The sequence below is a fragment of the Nyctereutes procyonoides genome, unplaced genomic scaffold (assembly GCF_905146905.1).
Source record: "Nyctereutes procyonoides isolate TBG_1078 unplaced genomic scaffold, NYPRO_anot_genome, whole genome shotgun sequence".
NCBI lineage: Eukaryota > Metazoa > Chordata > Mammalia > Carnivora > Canidae > Nyctereutes > Nyctereutes procyonoides.
The window spans coordinates 9,533,881-9,549,705 of record NW_026575128.1 but is presented as its reverse complement, the minus strand read 5'-3'; the positions used below and the strand labels follow the sequence as shown (position 1 = coordinate 9,549,705).

Here is a 15,825-nt window from a genome sequence, read left to right as displayed (position 1 = left end):
CCGGCAGCAGACCCTGCTGTTCCAAAGCTGTACTTTTACTCTCACCCTCTGAACTGTCAGCCTTACCTGTGCTTTTGATTTTGCAGGTCCATCCTCACAGTGCCCTGGGTGGAGCTGGGCGGAGAATGCAATATCAGTTGTTCCAAAACTGGCTATAGTGCAAATATTGTCTTCCACACTAAACCTTTCTATGGGGGCAAGAAGCACAGAATTACTGCTGAGATTTTGTAGGTATTTTGTTTTTCTGCTTTGGTGCTCTTCTGCTTCCCTGAAATACTTTTTGTCTTGAACTATAACTTTTATTAGGAATTGACTATTTTAATGGTCTTGCCTTTGTAAACTTCTTTCACAACCTATATTTATGTCTGTTCCTAAAACCTCGTATCAGAAAGAGGCCTCAAATCTGGGTTCAGTACAATCAGAGGTCATTCATTGATGGGATTTCCTTACAAGGAACCCAAGAGGAGTCTTCCCAGATTGCAAAGTTACGCAGATCCTAGATTCCGGACTCCCTCCTGCCGATTGGACCACGGGGCTAGTGTGTGCAGTGGACACCGTGATTCCCAGTGCAGTGTGTCCCGCATCTTCACAGTCTCTTTTTCTGGCCTTTGCTGGGGAAAAAGAGTAACCATCACATCTCAGCTTGGTTCCGGCTAGGGTCAAATGAAGACAGCTGTACTGTCTGGGTCACAAGTCAGTTGGGTGGATTCAGAATCTGGCCGGAAGAGGAGAATCTGCAGAACTTTGTCTTCCCTGCGAGGCCTTACTGGGACCAGTGTTGCAGATGGAAGATAAATGACTGTGGCTAACCAGTTTTCCAGGGAAATAACTGGGATGACATAATTAGCATCCAAAAATTATCTTGAACAGGAAGGACCATGAACACATGATGAAGTTTACTAAACTTCAGTCAGAGAAAACGGGCAGAGCTCAGAGAGCAGCCAAGCCACCACTGGAATGCACGTGCACCCCCAAACAGGCAGGTGCTGGAGACCAGCAGGTCCAGGGTAGGCAGGCGGGCCTGCTTCTCAGGGTCCGTGGAGGTCGCCGGCACCCACGGGAACCGCTGGCTCCGCAGCATTTCCCTCCGTCGTAGTGATAGAGTAGTAGGAAGACTGCCCTCAAAACGGGGAGCAGAGAGAGCGCGTGGTGGACTCCGGAGAAGGGGCTGGAGCACAGGGTGAATCGCGGAGCTGTGTGGCTCTCAGAGTCGGTCTCCCAACTCCCTTACACTTAAAAATTAAGAACCCTGAAGAGCTTTTGTCTTATGTTAAATAATATCCATTGATATTTCTCATATTAGAAATGATTTTAAAATATTTATAAATAGGGGTGCCTGGGTGGCTCAGTGAGTTAAGCATCCGGCTCTTGGTTTGGGCTCCTGTCATGATCTCAGCGTCGTGGGATTGAGCCCCACGTCAGGCTCTGAGCTCAGGACAGAGTCTGCTTGAGTTGTCTTCTCCCTCTGCCCTGGCTTGTGCACAGGAGTGTCCTCTCTCTCAAACAAATCTTTAAAATATTTATAAATACATTTACAAAGGACAGCAATAGCATTTTTTATGAAAAACCTTTTCCAAAACTCTCCTTTAAAACATTTGTGAGAGGAGGGGGGCATTGTTCATTTTTTGAATTTTGTAAATCTCTGATACCCTTACTGGAAGTTTGCTGGTGTCCTGGCCCCTGGGAAACACTGTATACTTGTGGGGAAATGAGGGTGCAAAGGGCAAGTTCACATCTTAATATTATGAAAATAGTTTTGACCTAAGAGTGTCTTGGGGAGCCCCCAGGTCCCCACCACCCTGAGAAGCGCTGCACAAAGGCTTTCTAAATGTGGGATTCTACCGTTGTTCTTCCCCTTTGTCCCCCCTTCCAAAGCCCCCAAATCAGAAGAAACTCGTTTCAGTCCAGGGATGGCAGCTTGCACCCTTCTCCCCTGGGCATTTGCCTTTCTGAGCCTTTTAGAGCCACTTCTGTGTTCCTGCCAAACCCTTCCTAACCTGTCCTTTGTTGTGATGTTTCACTTCCCAAATTCCACACCTGCCACGCATCCCAGTCCTGTCCTGGTAGAGGACTGTTGGGTTTTTTGAGGAAAGGATCCTTCCTTGGAAAGAGGTCAATTTGACCGTGGGACCTCCGGACCCTTCCTCGGGATGGAAAGCCTGCCGTCCTGTGTTACATCCTTAAGTGAGACCTCCTGTGACCTTCATTTCAGCCCTTTCGCCCTTGCTCTCTATTGCTCACACACACACCCCATGGCACTTAGCACCCACAGTCTGAGGCGGTCTCCCCACGAGGTTGTGAACAGCCTGAGGGCAGGCACGGTCTCCGCATTTGTGGCCCCAGTACCCCCAGCGCAGGGCTCTCTTGCTCATCTGTACCCACTGCTCGTGGGACCTGGAGTTCAGTAGCGTCTTGTTTAGGGGCCTCATTCTTACAGTTGGCTCGGAAATCCAGTTCTACGGGGCTGCTTTTATCGGAGACTTCACAGCCACTCCTCTGTGTCCTGCCCTGGGGGGTGGGGAGGGGCGCACTGACCAGATTCTTGGGGAGCTTTCAACTTAGGACTAACAGAAATGTTTCCTTTTCTATCTAGTTCTCCAAATGACAAGAAGTCTTTTTGCTCGGTTGAAGGGGAATGGAATGGTGTAATGTATGCAAAATATGCAACAGGGGTAAGAACCTGTATTTCACTCTTACTTGAGGCGACGTTGAAGTGTAGCCTTCCTTCATCCAGAAATGGAAAAAGGCCAGATCTAGTGTCATCTCTTCAGGGAAATCCTTTTTCCTCCCCAGCAGTACAGTGAGATTTCTTTTCCCCTCTCAAAACACTCAGTGTATGTTAAAAAAAAAAAAAAAAAAAAAAAACAAAAAAACCTTGACATATATAGTAAACACCCAGTAAATGATGGCTAGATCATTACGCTGGATGCTGTTTATAAAATTAAGTGCTAAACTAATTTGTGTTTGTATACACAGCTTGACTTTTTATGAGAAAGGTCTTTCCCGCCTGGCACCACGGGGACAGAAGCGAGTAAGCTAGTCCTTGACCTCCAGGAAGTCGCCAGTAGTACTAAAGTAGAAGGAAGGTGGCCTGGGGTTGACAGGAGCAATGAACTGGATTCTGGACTTGGAGACACTCAGCCTGAAAAGTGCTTCAGTGTTTAACATTTTAGAATCAGTTGTGTATGGGCCCGAGTTTTCTAAGAGATTAGCACTGAGCACATAGCACAACCGCTCCGTCTGGGCTGAGGGGCGTGGGAAGCCGTGGCCCGCCTGCCAGTTGGGGTGGGATTTGGTTAGTAGGTCTGTTACAGGCTTCTGGAAAGAGGACTCTTCGTCCCAGAACAGGTGGGACAATACAACATCTACCTTCATCTTGTTTCCTAGGAAAATGCAGTTTTTATAGATACCAAGAAGTTGCCTATAATTAAGAAGAAAGTGAGGAAGTTGGAAGATCAGAACGAGTATGAATCCCGCTGGTAAGCGTGCTTCCGGGGGTGTGGCAGGCGGGGCCTAGGGCCTAAGCCAGCCTCGTCGCCTGCTGCCCTAAACTGGGAACCGCCTGAGTTGGCGTGAGTGCCCCGGAGACGAACCCGTACGTGTCTGACGCTGGGGAGAGTAAGCACCCGCTGTGTGCTGGCCTGTCAGCAGCCTGTGGGCCCAGTCCTCAGGTCGTACCCGGAGTGTTTCCGCACGGATCTCTGAAGGGACTTTGAAAACACTAGCCACAGTGTCAGGCTTTCAAAACACCTCTTACTATCATCAAATAGTTTGAAACCATTGGAAAATTAGACACCAACAGAATTTCTTCCTCTCCCATTTGCACGGTAGAATCCGGGTCTCTTGGTGGCATGAGCATCACCCCCGAAGCTCTTGGTTTAGCGTATTAGGGCGTTTCTAAGTGAAGGAACGGGCTCTCGCACACCAGTACCGCACTGCTGTGTCGGACCCGTTAACAGCCTGCGTAGCTGGACTGCCCCATGGTGCTCAGCCTTCTCCGCGGGGCTACGCGTGCCCGCTTCCTGGCCCCGGTTCCTGCCCTTGCGAGGCGACGCCACACTTCCCCAGTTACCAGCTTCCGGGCCTTGGGAAGTAGCCACATCGCTTAGCCCAGTCTCTACAGTTCACCTCTTGACTCTTACTCTGTTCAGACTGTGTCTCCAAGATTTCATTGTTCAAGGGAGTTTTTTCTGAAATGGAACTTTTCTCCCCTGATTTTACCCTTTTGGTTTTTAACAAAGGAAACCCAAGCCCGGGAGAGGTGAGCCGCTAACCCCAGGGCTGCCTTGCTAGCCTTGGTGGAGCCCCAGACAGACCTCAGGGTCGGTTTTACTCTCCTCTGTACCGCATATCTAGCTTTCTGCCCATCCTTCTCTTCCTTCGACACTAGCGGTGGAATCCTCTGAGCCCATTTCTCTGCTTACGCCAGCACCTTGGTACCACTTCGAGTTCGTCCCTGAACTGCACTTAAACCCAGTTGGCTTACACTTTGACGATGCTGTACTCAGCGGGTGCTGCACGGTCATTCTCAGGTTTGCTAACTCCTCTCCATTTAGTACTTTACTTAGCACTTTGACTTCTTTTCTTTAGCCTTTGGAAGGATGTCACTTTCAACTTAAAAATCAGAGACATTGATGCAGCAACCGAAGCCAAGCATAGACTTGAAGAAAGACAAAGAGCAGAAGCCCGGGAAAGGAAAGAGAAGGAAATTCAGTGGGAGACTAGGGTAAGCTTGTTTGGGGAGCCTGCCCCGGCCCTGAGCTGTACTTCCTCGTCCTTGTCACTGACTGCAGAAGTACTGTACGTACCCCTTGTAAATAAGCCTGCTGATTGCCACGATGAGCCCTGGTCCCTGCCGGAAACTCGTTTTAGTGTGAGGAGGGGAGAAGACCTAAGATGATTTAAAAAACTATAAGACGTACAAAGCAAATGAGTAACGGAGTTCTCCCCCTTTCTTTTACAGTTATTTCATGAAGATGGAGAATGTTGGGTTTACGATGAACCATTACTGAAACGTCTTGGTGCTGCAAAGCATTAGGCTGGGAAATGCAACATTTACACCTGATGACCAGGGCAATAGGCATAATTAAGCAACAATCTTCCTTTGGGAGAATCTGTTCACTCCCTTCTTATTGCAGTGGTTCCTATCTCAGGGATACTGGACTTTCTGATGCAGATGAACAATTAAAACGAGAAAAGCTTCCCTCTTTTCCTTTTCTGTGGCAGTTACAATTTTGAATTCAGTCCTGAGAAAAACTTCAGGTTTTGAAAACAAGAGGTCTGCTTTTTTCCCCAAACCCCATGCTCTGAAGAGCATTTATAAATCCCAGTCTTAAACCTTGCACACCTAGTATGGCTGTTAAGATATACATCTGTTTCTTAGCTCATATCCGCTTGGGTTCTACACACACACACATATACATATATATACATATATACCAGATGGCAGGTTTTTCACAAATACTCCATCTACTGTAAATATTGGTTCCTCTGAGTTTTAGAAACTTAGTGCAATGTATTAAAATCAAGTGTTAGGAAATGGCCTCACCTGTAACAACTTTTGTTTTGGAATTGGACTATTAAATTGTATCTAACTCTGGACTAACTATATTTAACTATACTCAGTGCTTCTTAAGGCTTCATAAAGTAATTTTTTCAAATTTTTTTAAATGTGTTTCTTTTATTATTTGACAGCCTTGAATCCAAGAGCTAAGTAGCTTTACACAAGGACTCTCCTGAAGCAGTGGAGGGTCCATCCTTCTTCTCAGCCCTCCCATGTACTCTGTGCTCGGTGTTTAGCTCCCACCAGGCTATTCTCCAGAGTCCCTTGAACTCTCATACAGCACACATAGGGCTCCCAACATTTATCCAAAAATATTTTATTGCCTTAGTTTAGGAAGAGGGTTTTAGATTCCCACCCCACAAACAAAAAAGAATGCTACAGTAGCAAATGGCTCGTTCTGAAGAAGGGCATTACAGAACTGTCTTTATTTAAAAATACATTTAAAAAAAAAAAAAAAAAACACCACCACCACGTATTAGCACCTAGCACTTAGGCACTAAGACCTGGGTTACACAGGGCCTCTCAGAGTTCCCCTACAGAACGGGGTCCTCCAGCTGAGAATTAGGACAGGCCAGGGCTTCTCTATGTGCTCCAGCAAGCTTTCTGGTCGCACTTGGCACAGCTGCTGCTCTCTGCCAGCTCCTAGGGTAACCCGTGGTTTCTGGTTCACAACGTGGGCGGTAGGAGTGTAAATCAAGTTCTATGACGGCAGTGCAAAAATTCAGTGGCACTAGTAGTAGTGTAACTTCATAAGATACCAACACATTTTTAAATACACAATGCTTCAGGCCAACGAGACTGCAGTTTATTTGACTATTTTGTGGTAGGGGAGCAGGCTAAGTGTTGATGTGAAAGCCCTGATGTCGGTAATGGGGATGGTGGAGCCCACCAGCAAGGGGGAAGTCGGCAGGTAGGTTAGCTGCATCACTTCACAAGAGTGGGACTCCTCACCCGAAGGGGAGCCATCCTCTTCTGGCTCATACTTCCCAAATCCAACAACCTGAAAGAAGCCAAAGACTTGAGAACTAGGCCCACCAGATGCGGGCAAAAACCGGTCAGAATGTCTAGTACCAGCCCAAGCTCGGGGAAGGTTGCAGGGCTAACCTAAAGGCTTGGAGCCAACGTGGCAACCATACTCACGTGAACGCTGAGCATTTTACTTCCTGGTCCTCTGTGAGCCTTGAACCAGCAGACGAGGTCAGATTTTGAGAATGACTTCAGTGCTTCAATCTTACAGGGGGGAGGGAAGATAGGAAAGACAGCTATAAAAGACAAGTGATGTATTTTCTGGAAAGGTCTTATTAAACTCCCACACCCCCTGGGTTTGGTTCTGCTCAGCACCTGAGCATATCCTTTATACCTTCTAGAGAAGGATGAAAACGAGACTGTGACACCCTCGTGTCTCACAGCAATAGTGGTTAGCCCTCGTACAGCGGAGCACACAGGCGAAATCCACCATTGCGTCAGTGCCGCCTCTGGGGGGCGTGCTAACTGTACACTCCGCCTTGAGAGGATACGGGGGCAGGGGCGGTGGAAACACAGGAAGAGAACTTGGTTGTCCCACAAGGAAAACTGGAGCGCTTACGAGCTGCGCTGAAACCTCTTGTTAAATGGCCTTTCTGCTTCAGTGTCCTTTTCTACACCACACGGAGGGTTACACTGTCAGAGCGCCCTACACTGCAGGTCCCAAAGCTCTTTTTGTGGGTTTTATTACTTTGGGCTAGAAGTTGTCAAAGACCTACACCCAGAATCAATAAACCTGGAGAGAAATTCCATAAAGACCAGAAGAGCAGAACCTGTTTTTTCCTCCACAAATCTGGTAGTGAGCCTCAATATAAATATATAACAAGTATATTACACAAAAAATACCAATACAAAACTGGGCATCGCTTGGCTGCCTACGGTGCTAGACAATCCATCTGGAAATTCAAGATTTGATTAAGCAAACCTAGATGGTCTGCAATAAGCAAACCTAGGTGAGCACCCCGGGTTTCTCTTCCACACAATATTGATTTGCTTGGCAGTGTGACTCTTAGAAAATCAGGAGTCCCGGTCAGGACTCTGATTCTCAAAACTTCCTACTACCTCATGGGCAAGGCGGTCAAAGAGATACTGCTGTGTCACCACTTCGTTCCAGTTCCTGTCCACCTCCTCCCCAAGGTGGGTATCCTCACATTCCTTCAGCTTGATGAGAGCTGTGACCTGTTCCATCAAAAAGAGAGACCCTCAGGTACAGCATCACCCCAATCGTCCCAGAACACTTGGTCTTGTTCAGTCTGGTTTGGGACAGACCTGCCAGCGTGACGACGGGGAGGGACAAAGCTAGGAGACATGGTCCAGTCAGGTGGGGCTACAAAACTCAAGAGCCAGCCAAAGGAACAAAAGACCAGACCAGCACACGCACCTGGGTGTTGAAGGCATCCTCAGTGAGGTTCTCTATCTTCTCCTCAAAGCTGGAAAGAAACTCCTCTATCTTCTTATCAACAACTTCAGAACTGAAAACACGTTCAATGACAAGTCAGCAGAAACCTGGCCTCAAGCAGAACGCAAAGGAGAAAAAGGGCTGCGCACGATTCTAGGAAAGAGACTGGGGTATTTTCTTCCCCGGCCTCAGCCCTCTTCCTCTAAGCTGAGTGAGAGAACAGAACAGCAAAGGACCCAGCCCCTCAGCACTGAAGCGGTGACCAGCCAAGCCCGACCGCCCCACCGCGCGACCCAGCGAGGCTTGTCCCCTGCCTGGTTCTAGCCTAGGTGCTGAGTCAGGCACCTGTGCTTTGCTTGTGCTTGGGCTCACCTGGAGAGAGGAAACACAAGCCCTGCAGCCCCTGGAACCATCACTGATCCACCACTGATCCGTCCCGCATCGGGCCACCTACGACCCACCCTCTGTCCCCACCCTCCACAGCTGTGACTAAGTGAAGCAAACCCTACTAGATCAGAGTTTCTGAGGTTTATTTATTTTTAAAGATTTATTTATTTATTTATTTATGATAGAGAGAGAGAGAGAGAGAGGCAGAGACACAGGAGGAGGGAGAAACAGGCTCCATGCCGGGAGCCCGATGTGGGACTCGACCCCGGGACTCCAGGATTGCGCCCTGGGCCAAAGGCAGGCGCTAAACCGCTGAGCCACCCAGGGATCCCAGTTCCTGAGGTTTAAAGGACTGCCAATAACCCCCTCTCCAGGCCAAGAATAATAATAGCTGGGCCCATCTACTCACTTGTATTTAGTTGCCTGAGTCCCCACAGTGACAGAGAATCCTAGGATCCCAGATGTGTTCCTACATGTAGGGTAAACATGGTACCTACAGCCAGAATGAAGAATTCTGTGAACTCAGGCAGTTCCCAGAGCCCCGCCCTCAGAAGCTAGGGAGGAGTGGGAAGGGTTTCTATACATCCTGACTGGACCTGACTCCTGAAAGAAAATCCGCAAATGTGTATGCATCTACTTCATTCTCCGGTTAGGGTGTCCACCCCCCTCCTGAACTGAGGACTACACACTAACTTTTTTCCTTGTCAATCTTTGAAACTTGACCAAACAAAACCTGATCATAGATGGTTCAAGATGCAAATTCTAGAAGTTCTGACCAGTCAGTATGACTCTAAAGCATGGAAGGACCAGTGAGCTCCGAGAGGCTGCTCACTCAGGGTATCTGGTAAACCTCAGCCTGCAAAGTAAGCCCCAGACCTTCATGTGAGCTCGGTGCTCTCGCCAGCAGACTTACCCAAGGGTCTGCTTGGTTCGAAGGAAGTCAAAACAAGGCTCTTCCATGTGCATCTGTAATTCAACATACTACCCATCAGCCCAACTCCTCCCAGCAGAGAAAGGCGGTCCACTTCTAACTCCCAAGTGTTCCACGTCACCCCGAAGTCCAGCCTCCCTACTCCCTTCTTCCTAAATCACCCAAGCCCCCTGTCCATGCTCATATCAGAGGAGAATACGAAAATAACCATCTCACCAACAAACAGGCCTCTGACCCCTCCCGAGTCCCTAGCTCCCGGGCAGAAAGGCCCGTCCTCCGAGTGGGTCAAGGGCTTCTGAACACCTCAACTCTCCTTTATTACAACTTACCACGAGCAGCTCCATGAGAGTGTATTCTTTCAGACTCCTGGTACCTGACTGAAAGGAGAGGTTGATCAGACAAACTGACAATCCAATGGCTTATGGGACTTTTGAAGAATCCAGCTATTCTTGGCAACCACTTTACTCAGGTATCCATCCCATTCTTCCCTTGCCCCAAGAGAAGTGATCACACCCTCTGCTGCCATATTCTCAACAATTTTGTTTATACATGTGCCTTCCCACTAGACTAGTAGGCCTGTGAGGACAGAAATCATGCCCGATTATCTGCATTCTTGGCCCTTGCAGGCCAACATGAGGTGAGTCCAGTAATACCCAACCTGCCAGCTCCTGCCCAAAGAACCCAAAGGAACAAACCTAAAGTCAACTATTGCAGTTCAAGGTCCTAAGGAGAAAAGCAGGAAATATTTGGGATCAATGAAGGATATCTGGACCTATTCCTCAGACAGAAAGGGTATGAACAGAAGCTTCTAAGGTCATATACAGGGACCCAAAACAGCTGATAAGAGAAATACCTAAAAGGCAGATACCACACTTGAGAGACCACATCCCAGCTCTCCTGGAGAGTAGCAAAATAACATGGTTAGAATAAAAGGGGGCAGGAAGCCAACAAGCAAGGATGTTGCTGCTAGTACACCCCACTGTCAGGCTCCTCTAACAGACCCATTTCTTTTCCTTCCCACTTCACTAGAGGAAGGGGCTGAAAGCCTATGGGCCATGCAAGTCCTGTTTAGTCAGGCAAGGAGATTTCCTGTTCAAGATGCTCTCTGGGAAGAGGGAAGTGGTTTCCTAAGGAAAGCAGTTTGTTTTAGAAGCCAGTGCTAAGAGGTAACTGATAGAAAGCACCTCAACAGACATGGTCTTACGATATGAAATCTCACCTAAACGGGAAAAGTACTATGGATTTTGAACAGCAGAAACACTGAAAATGTGGACAGGGCCAGGCCATATCATTTATGAATTTTTTTGCGGGGGGGGGGGGGAGGCTGGTAGTCATTTCAGCTTCAAATAAGCTGAGAATCTGTATAAAAACAAAGTAACTACAGCCAGAGGGTGAAGGGCTCCACACACAAGCTGGGTCTCTATGGAAAGCCATAAGTTCAGGGCCAGAAACACAATAAAAGGACAAGGCAACAGAGAGTAAGGCCATATACCCCTTCCCAAAGCCCAGACCAGGGAGATCGTCACAGGGCCTGATGGAGAAGTGACTTCCTACTGCAGGACACCTAGGAACCACAGAGTTTAAGAAGTCTGAGATCAGTCTGGACAGGCACGGGTCCTAGCTGTTCTAGAAGTAAGTGGGACTAACCACAAGTTATGGGCCAAGTGAGACTGTTGCAAAGCTCTTATTTTAAGCCCCATCCCACCTTTCTAGAATGGTGTGGAAAGAACACAGGATCTGAGGACAGAAGGAACAGGTTTAAGCCCCACACACCTCAGGCAAGTAAAGGACTCTGGACCTCAGATTCATCAAAACAGGTGATAAATCCTTTATCTCAGATGCTTTGAAACTTTTTATTACGATTCTGGTAGTCACTCTGTTTTGCTATATATTGATGGCTTGGTTATGTTTACTTTTGTCTCTTTTTCAAAACTGTCTTTTTAACAAATGTCGTCCTGCCACTTGGGGTTCTATCAGGAGGGCACATAGGAACTTCCAACTACTCTTCAGTCTCTGTCCCTCTGGACTAGTAGTTGAATGATTCGACGAAGCACTGGGATTGAGAAAGGATCCATTTCGCTAACAGGAGCAATTTTTAAGTGCAATTGCTTCAAGAGGACAAATGACCCTACGGATAAAACCACAGAGGTAACCGCAGAAGGGCCTTGAAAGTCATAGGGTCACTACTCCCGGGTACTCGACCTTCCACCAAGCTTAGTGCCCTACCAGTCTTAGGCACGAGGATGGCTGTGTATAAAGGAGCTAACTGACCTGGTAGTACACCGTGACCTCTGAGTTGGCATCACCCTTGTTCAGAGCTCTCACTTTGCACAGGTGGTGGCCACCGGGCAGCTCTACCACCTGGAACTGCACAGGCATCTCCTGCTCCAGGGGCATGAAGTTCAGCTTGCTGCAAAAGAATGAGTGGGTCACTGAGCAGCGCCTTTCCCCTCTTCCCCTCACCCGAAGACGACTGTGAAGAGGGCGTCCGGCCATCCACAGTCCCTTCTGAGGGACTCTGTTTACATAGCCAGAAGACCGAACACAGGGAGCACCGTTCATTGTGGATTTAGTGGTAACTGAGCTGTGGCTCAAAGCCTTCATGCTAATAGGAAGGTCCTACAGAGAAAACTCAAAGCAATACTCACTCAACAACATATTTCAGGAAATCCACGGATTCCTAGGAGGCAAAAGAAAAAAATAACTATAGCAGGCTCTCTTGACCCTAATTGCACTCAGAACCAACTAATATCAATATTATAATTCTTCGAGAAACCCTGGATAGCAGTATGAAAGCAGATCTAGTCTGCCAACCACACTGATTATGATTGTTGAATATTAAGCGGCTCTCAATCAACCAGCTGCTACTCCGTTCTCCCACTGACACTGTTTACCTGCACACTGTGACATGGTCAAACTTGACTGCCCAGTTTAGCCCACTAGGCCGCGTCCTCTATGACACTTGTGACTATGTTTTCAAAACCTCGGTCTACAAATATAGACCCAGCACAGAGCAACAGAATAACACAGAACACTAAGTGAGTACAGCCTCTCCCCTCTCCAGGCTTCTGTTTTCTTACCTATAAAATGGGGGGTGTAGGGAGGGGTCTGCTCATCTCTACAGTGGTTTCTACTGGAGTAACTCATGGTACTACGTCCTCTAGACCAAAAGGACCCCCTGCCCAGTACTCTCATCATGCTCAGAAAAGCAGGTAGCTATCGCTGCTTTTAAACTTCTTTTTGTGGGAAGGAAAGAAACGAAGGCTAGTTTCGGGGCTGAGGGATAAAGACAGAGTGGAAGTAGAGAGGAGACAGCAGCCAGCCTCCAGAGTGGCCAGTTATATATCCCATCAAAGGGCCAGTCCCGAGAAACTGGGAAGCCATGAAGGAAGATGGTCAACAGCAAAACAAATTTAGGGAGAGTCCCAAACAACCATTCTGGGCCAGAAGAGGCCTCAGTTGGTTACAAGGTCCACAGAACTATCCTATTCAATATGTATCACAACAAACTCCTCATATGCCCCCAAATCTACTATTTTCCTACTCTTCCACCAACCCACTGGTTCAAGCAAGAAATCCAGGCATCATCCTAGACCCTCCCTCCTCTCACTTCCACATCTAATTAGTCACTGAGTTTTGGCCATCCTCTACCTATTTCTTTATTCATTTACTTTGCCTAACCTCAGGCTTCAACATCTTTAGCCTCATTTTGTGTGTGTGTGTGTGTGTGTGTGTGTGTGTATAGTAAAAGCATATAACAACATTTAGAATCTTAACTACTGACAGTTACGTAGCGTTAAATATACTTACAATATGTATTCTAAAATGGAACTCCAGAACCTTGCAAAAAAGAAACTCTATACCCATAAAACCCCACCTTCCTATCTTCCCAACCCTTGGTAACCACCACTCCACTTTCTGTTTCTATGACTTTGACTACCCGTGTGCATGTGTAGACATCCCTCACCATACCCCAGAGCTCCCACTTCAATCTCTAAATTAAACTGTTGTTTCCACACACTATCTTCAACAAATAACCAATACCGTATATTTACCACATCCGTTTCACTCAAAGTCCTGTCCATTACCAGCAGTCTTCTTCAAGAAGAAAGTCTTGCCCAGTATCAGGATGGCTGTGCTATGACAACTCTGACCTGTCAAGACTACAGAGCTTCCCTTTTTGCAGAACTAATGCAATTCCAGAGCCCACAAGAGCATTCAGACTTAACCAATAACAACACAACACCTCACACTCACTGTGCTGGTGACATTTCCTTGTACCAGGCCTTCAACAAAGAGCTGGGATTTGAACTCCTTGACGAAGCTCAGCAGAGACTCAAGGGAAAGGCCATCCATCAAAGCCCGGTACTTGTCAATCATAGACCAACGGGCATATTCCAGGATTAAGAGCCGCACATCTCTATTCAGAGGGCAGAAAAAAAGTTTCATTGTTTTGAAATAAATTTTAAGAAAAAAAAAAGACTTGGTTCAATTTCTACAGATGACATGTTTTTGAAGAGACACAATTTCTATCATAACTTAAGATAATCACCAAAAAGCACTTAAAAATACACATATAAAGTTATACATCGATTTGCTCACTGGTACAACTCACTTATCTTAGTGGCAAAGTAAAATATTTCACATTAGTTGCCAGATGAATCACACTCCAGTTTAGAATCATTACTATTTTTATTTGAAATCTCACTAGCATGTTGTTAATTACTAGAGGCCAGTATTATGGATATCTATGACTACAGTGACAACATAGTATACGTAGTGGCTCTATGCCAGAATCAGACCAACCCCTACTCCGCCTCCCCACTCTAAACTTCCCTCTCTCCTCACACTAAACTATTTGTACTTGGCTAGTTACTTAACATCTGTGACTCAATTTCTTCATTTGAAAAATGGTAAGTAATAATGGCTACTATTATAGGGTTTGGGGGAGAGTTAAATATATATATAGTTTTTATATCTAGCAAATAACAGATCTCCAATAAAGAAGTATAATTATTAGTCTACTATATTTTAATAAGCTAGTATTCAGGAGTTATTGGATACAGAGCTATTTTTCATCATATTGATAGTTCCAGATGACTGTCCTTTCTAATTTCTATCTGCTTATTAGTTTTTACGACTTTTTGTGACCAGATTATCAGTTATTACAGGTCTGACTCTTAAATGCCACCTGCCTTGCTTCTGAATTCTGTTCACTTATGGGCTTCTTTGTAACTGTGTCAAAAGTAGGGCCTCTACATATGTTTGTGCTGTTTGCCATTTATAGATGCCCAGCAAGGAGTCACGCAGGGGCTTGCAAGCCATGTGCACAAAGGGCTATCTGCTCAGAGAGGACTCTCTTCTCCCTCCCACAAAGGCTCTCCCTGTTGACAGATGGCACCCTAAAGGGGTGCTTTTTTTGATTCACACAGAGGTACCTCTCGACTACCATTAACCCTGGACAAAAGAACAGGCTCTAATGAACGACCCAAGGGGTTATGAATGGAGGCTTTAATCACACTCTCAGAAGCCTTTTTGCTCTCCTTTGGAAACTTGGCTGAATTCTGGATAGTTGCAGTTGCCAGATAAGTGATGGGTTAAGCAGTTTAACTCAGTTACCCAATATACTAAAACCAGTAGTAAAGCAATTTTGAGCTACCACAGGGCCAGCACTTAACTTATTTACTTACAAACTTTGGGGGAAAATGCCCTTGTTTATTGTTCGCCTCTAAGTATAGTAAGCAGGCTTATTTTAGTCCTTCTCACACCTACTTAAGCTGGGTTAGAAATCCTATCACCCAATGGATGGTTTCTTAAACCACAGCCAATTCTAATTCATCTGAAAAACAGCACTGAAACCATAGCCTCATTCCCCACACCTAACCCCTAGAAAGGCAAACCACTTTGACCACCTTCAGGCCTTCAAAATACAAGCTGATACTATGTATACCCACTTGGCCAGAGTCTCAGGCTTGATGAGGATGTTAAAGTAGGTTTTCTTCAACTGTTCAGTTATCATTGTAAATACAGCTGGTGTGGAATTGAACTCCGCTAAGTAATCAATAATGAGCTGAAATAGTAGCTAAAGAGAAAAGAAACAAGCACTTTAAGTGGAGAAGCACAAAATCCACGGTTTTGGAGCAGAGGTGGGGGGTGGGGGTGAAACCTGTTTCCCACTGGTGTTTACCACTGGCCCAGCATGGCAACAGGTATTTGTAAGAGAAATGAGAAGTACTGGGGATTCGAAGAATCTTCAGGAGCTAAAATCCTCAATATTTGTGAAATTTGGAACAATGATTCCTTTTTTTCCTTTTTAATAATTTTCATGGGTATTCTTAAACACTTTTTTCTTCCAAATAAATACTTTTTTTATTCAGCTCTCCACTGCACCTAAATGTGATTTTTAACTGGGAGGACATTACATTTATTATATTAATTTTGGTAATGATAACTTTCTATCAAGCTGTCCTATCCAGAAACATGATGAGTCTCTCCCTTAAAGTCTTTATAATATGCTTCAGT

General features: G+C 46.2%; 2 protein-coding genes across 9 annotated transcripts in view; one reads left to right on the top strand and one right to left on the bottom strand.

Moving 5' to 3' along the window:
* The window catches only part of OSBPL9 (oxysterol binding protein like 9), a 163,873-nt gene extending 158,209 nt beyond the window's left edge, over window positions 1–5,664 (top strand). For all 7 annotated transcript variants that reach the window (XM_055341778.1, XM_055341777.1, XM_055341775.1 and 4 more), the window contains 5 exons: window positions 87–227; window positions 2,594–2,672; window positions 3,388–3,479; window positions 4,591–4,726; window positions 4,964–5,664. In XM_055341778.1, coding sequence (XP_055197753.1) covers window positions 87–227; window positions 2,594–2,672; window positions 3,388–3,479; window positions 4,591–4,726; window positions 4,964–5,038 — 523 coding nt within the window. In that variant the 3' untranslated portion in view covers window positions 5,039–5,664. The remainder of the gene's footprint in view (window positions 1–86; window positions 228–2,593; window positions 2,673–3,387; window positions 3,480–4,590; window positions 4,727–4,963) is intronic.
* Window positions 5,665–5,863: 199 nt separating this feature from the next.
* NRDC (nardilysin convertase) overlaps window positions 5,864–15,825 on the bottom strand; it is an 88,634-nt gene continuing 78,672 nt past the window's right edge. For both annotated transcript variants that reach the window (XM_055341597.1, XM_055341598.1), the window contains 11 exons: window positions 15,258–15,385; window positions 13,561–13,723; window positions 11,952–11,983; window positions 11,575–11,713; window positions 9,633–9,680; window positions 9,286–9,338; window positions 8,782–8,865; window positions 7,968–8,058; window positions 7,649–7,765; window positions 6,704–6,793; window positions 5,864–6,563 (listed from right to left, as the gene is read on the bottom strand). In XM_055341597.1, the coding sequence (XP_055197572.1) occupies window positions 6,369–6,563; window positions 6,704–6,793; window positions 7,649–7,765; window positions 7,968–8,058; window positions 8,782–8,865; window positions 9,286–9,338; window positions 9,633–9,680; window positions 11,575–11,713; window positions 11,952–11,983; window positions 13,561–13,723; window positions 15,258–15,385 (1,140 nt within the window). In that variant the 3' untranslated portion in view covers window positions 5,864–6,368. The remainder of the gene's footprint in view (window positions 6,564–6,703; window positions 6,794–7,648; window positions 7,766–7,967; window positions 8,059–8,781; window positions 8,866–9,285; window positions 9,339–9,632; window positions 9,681–11,574; window positions 11,714–11,951; window positions 11,984–13,560; window positions 13,724–15,257; window positions 15,386–15,825) is intronic.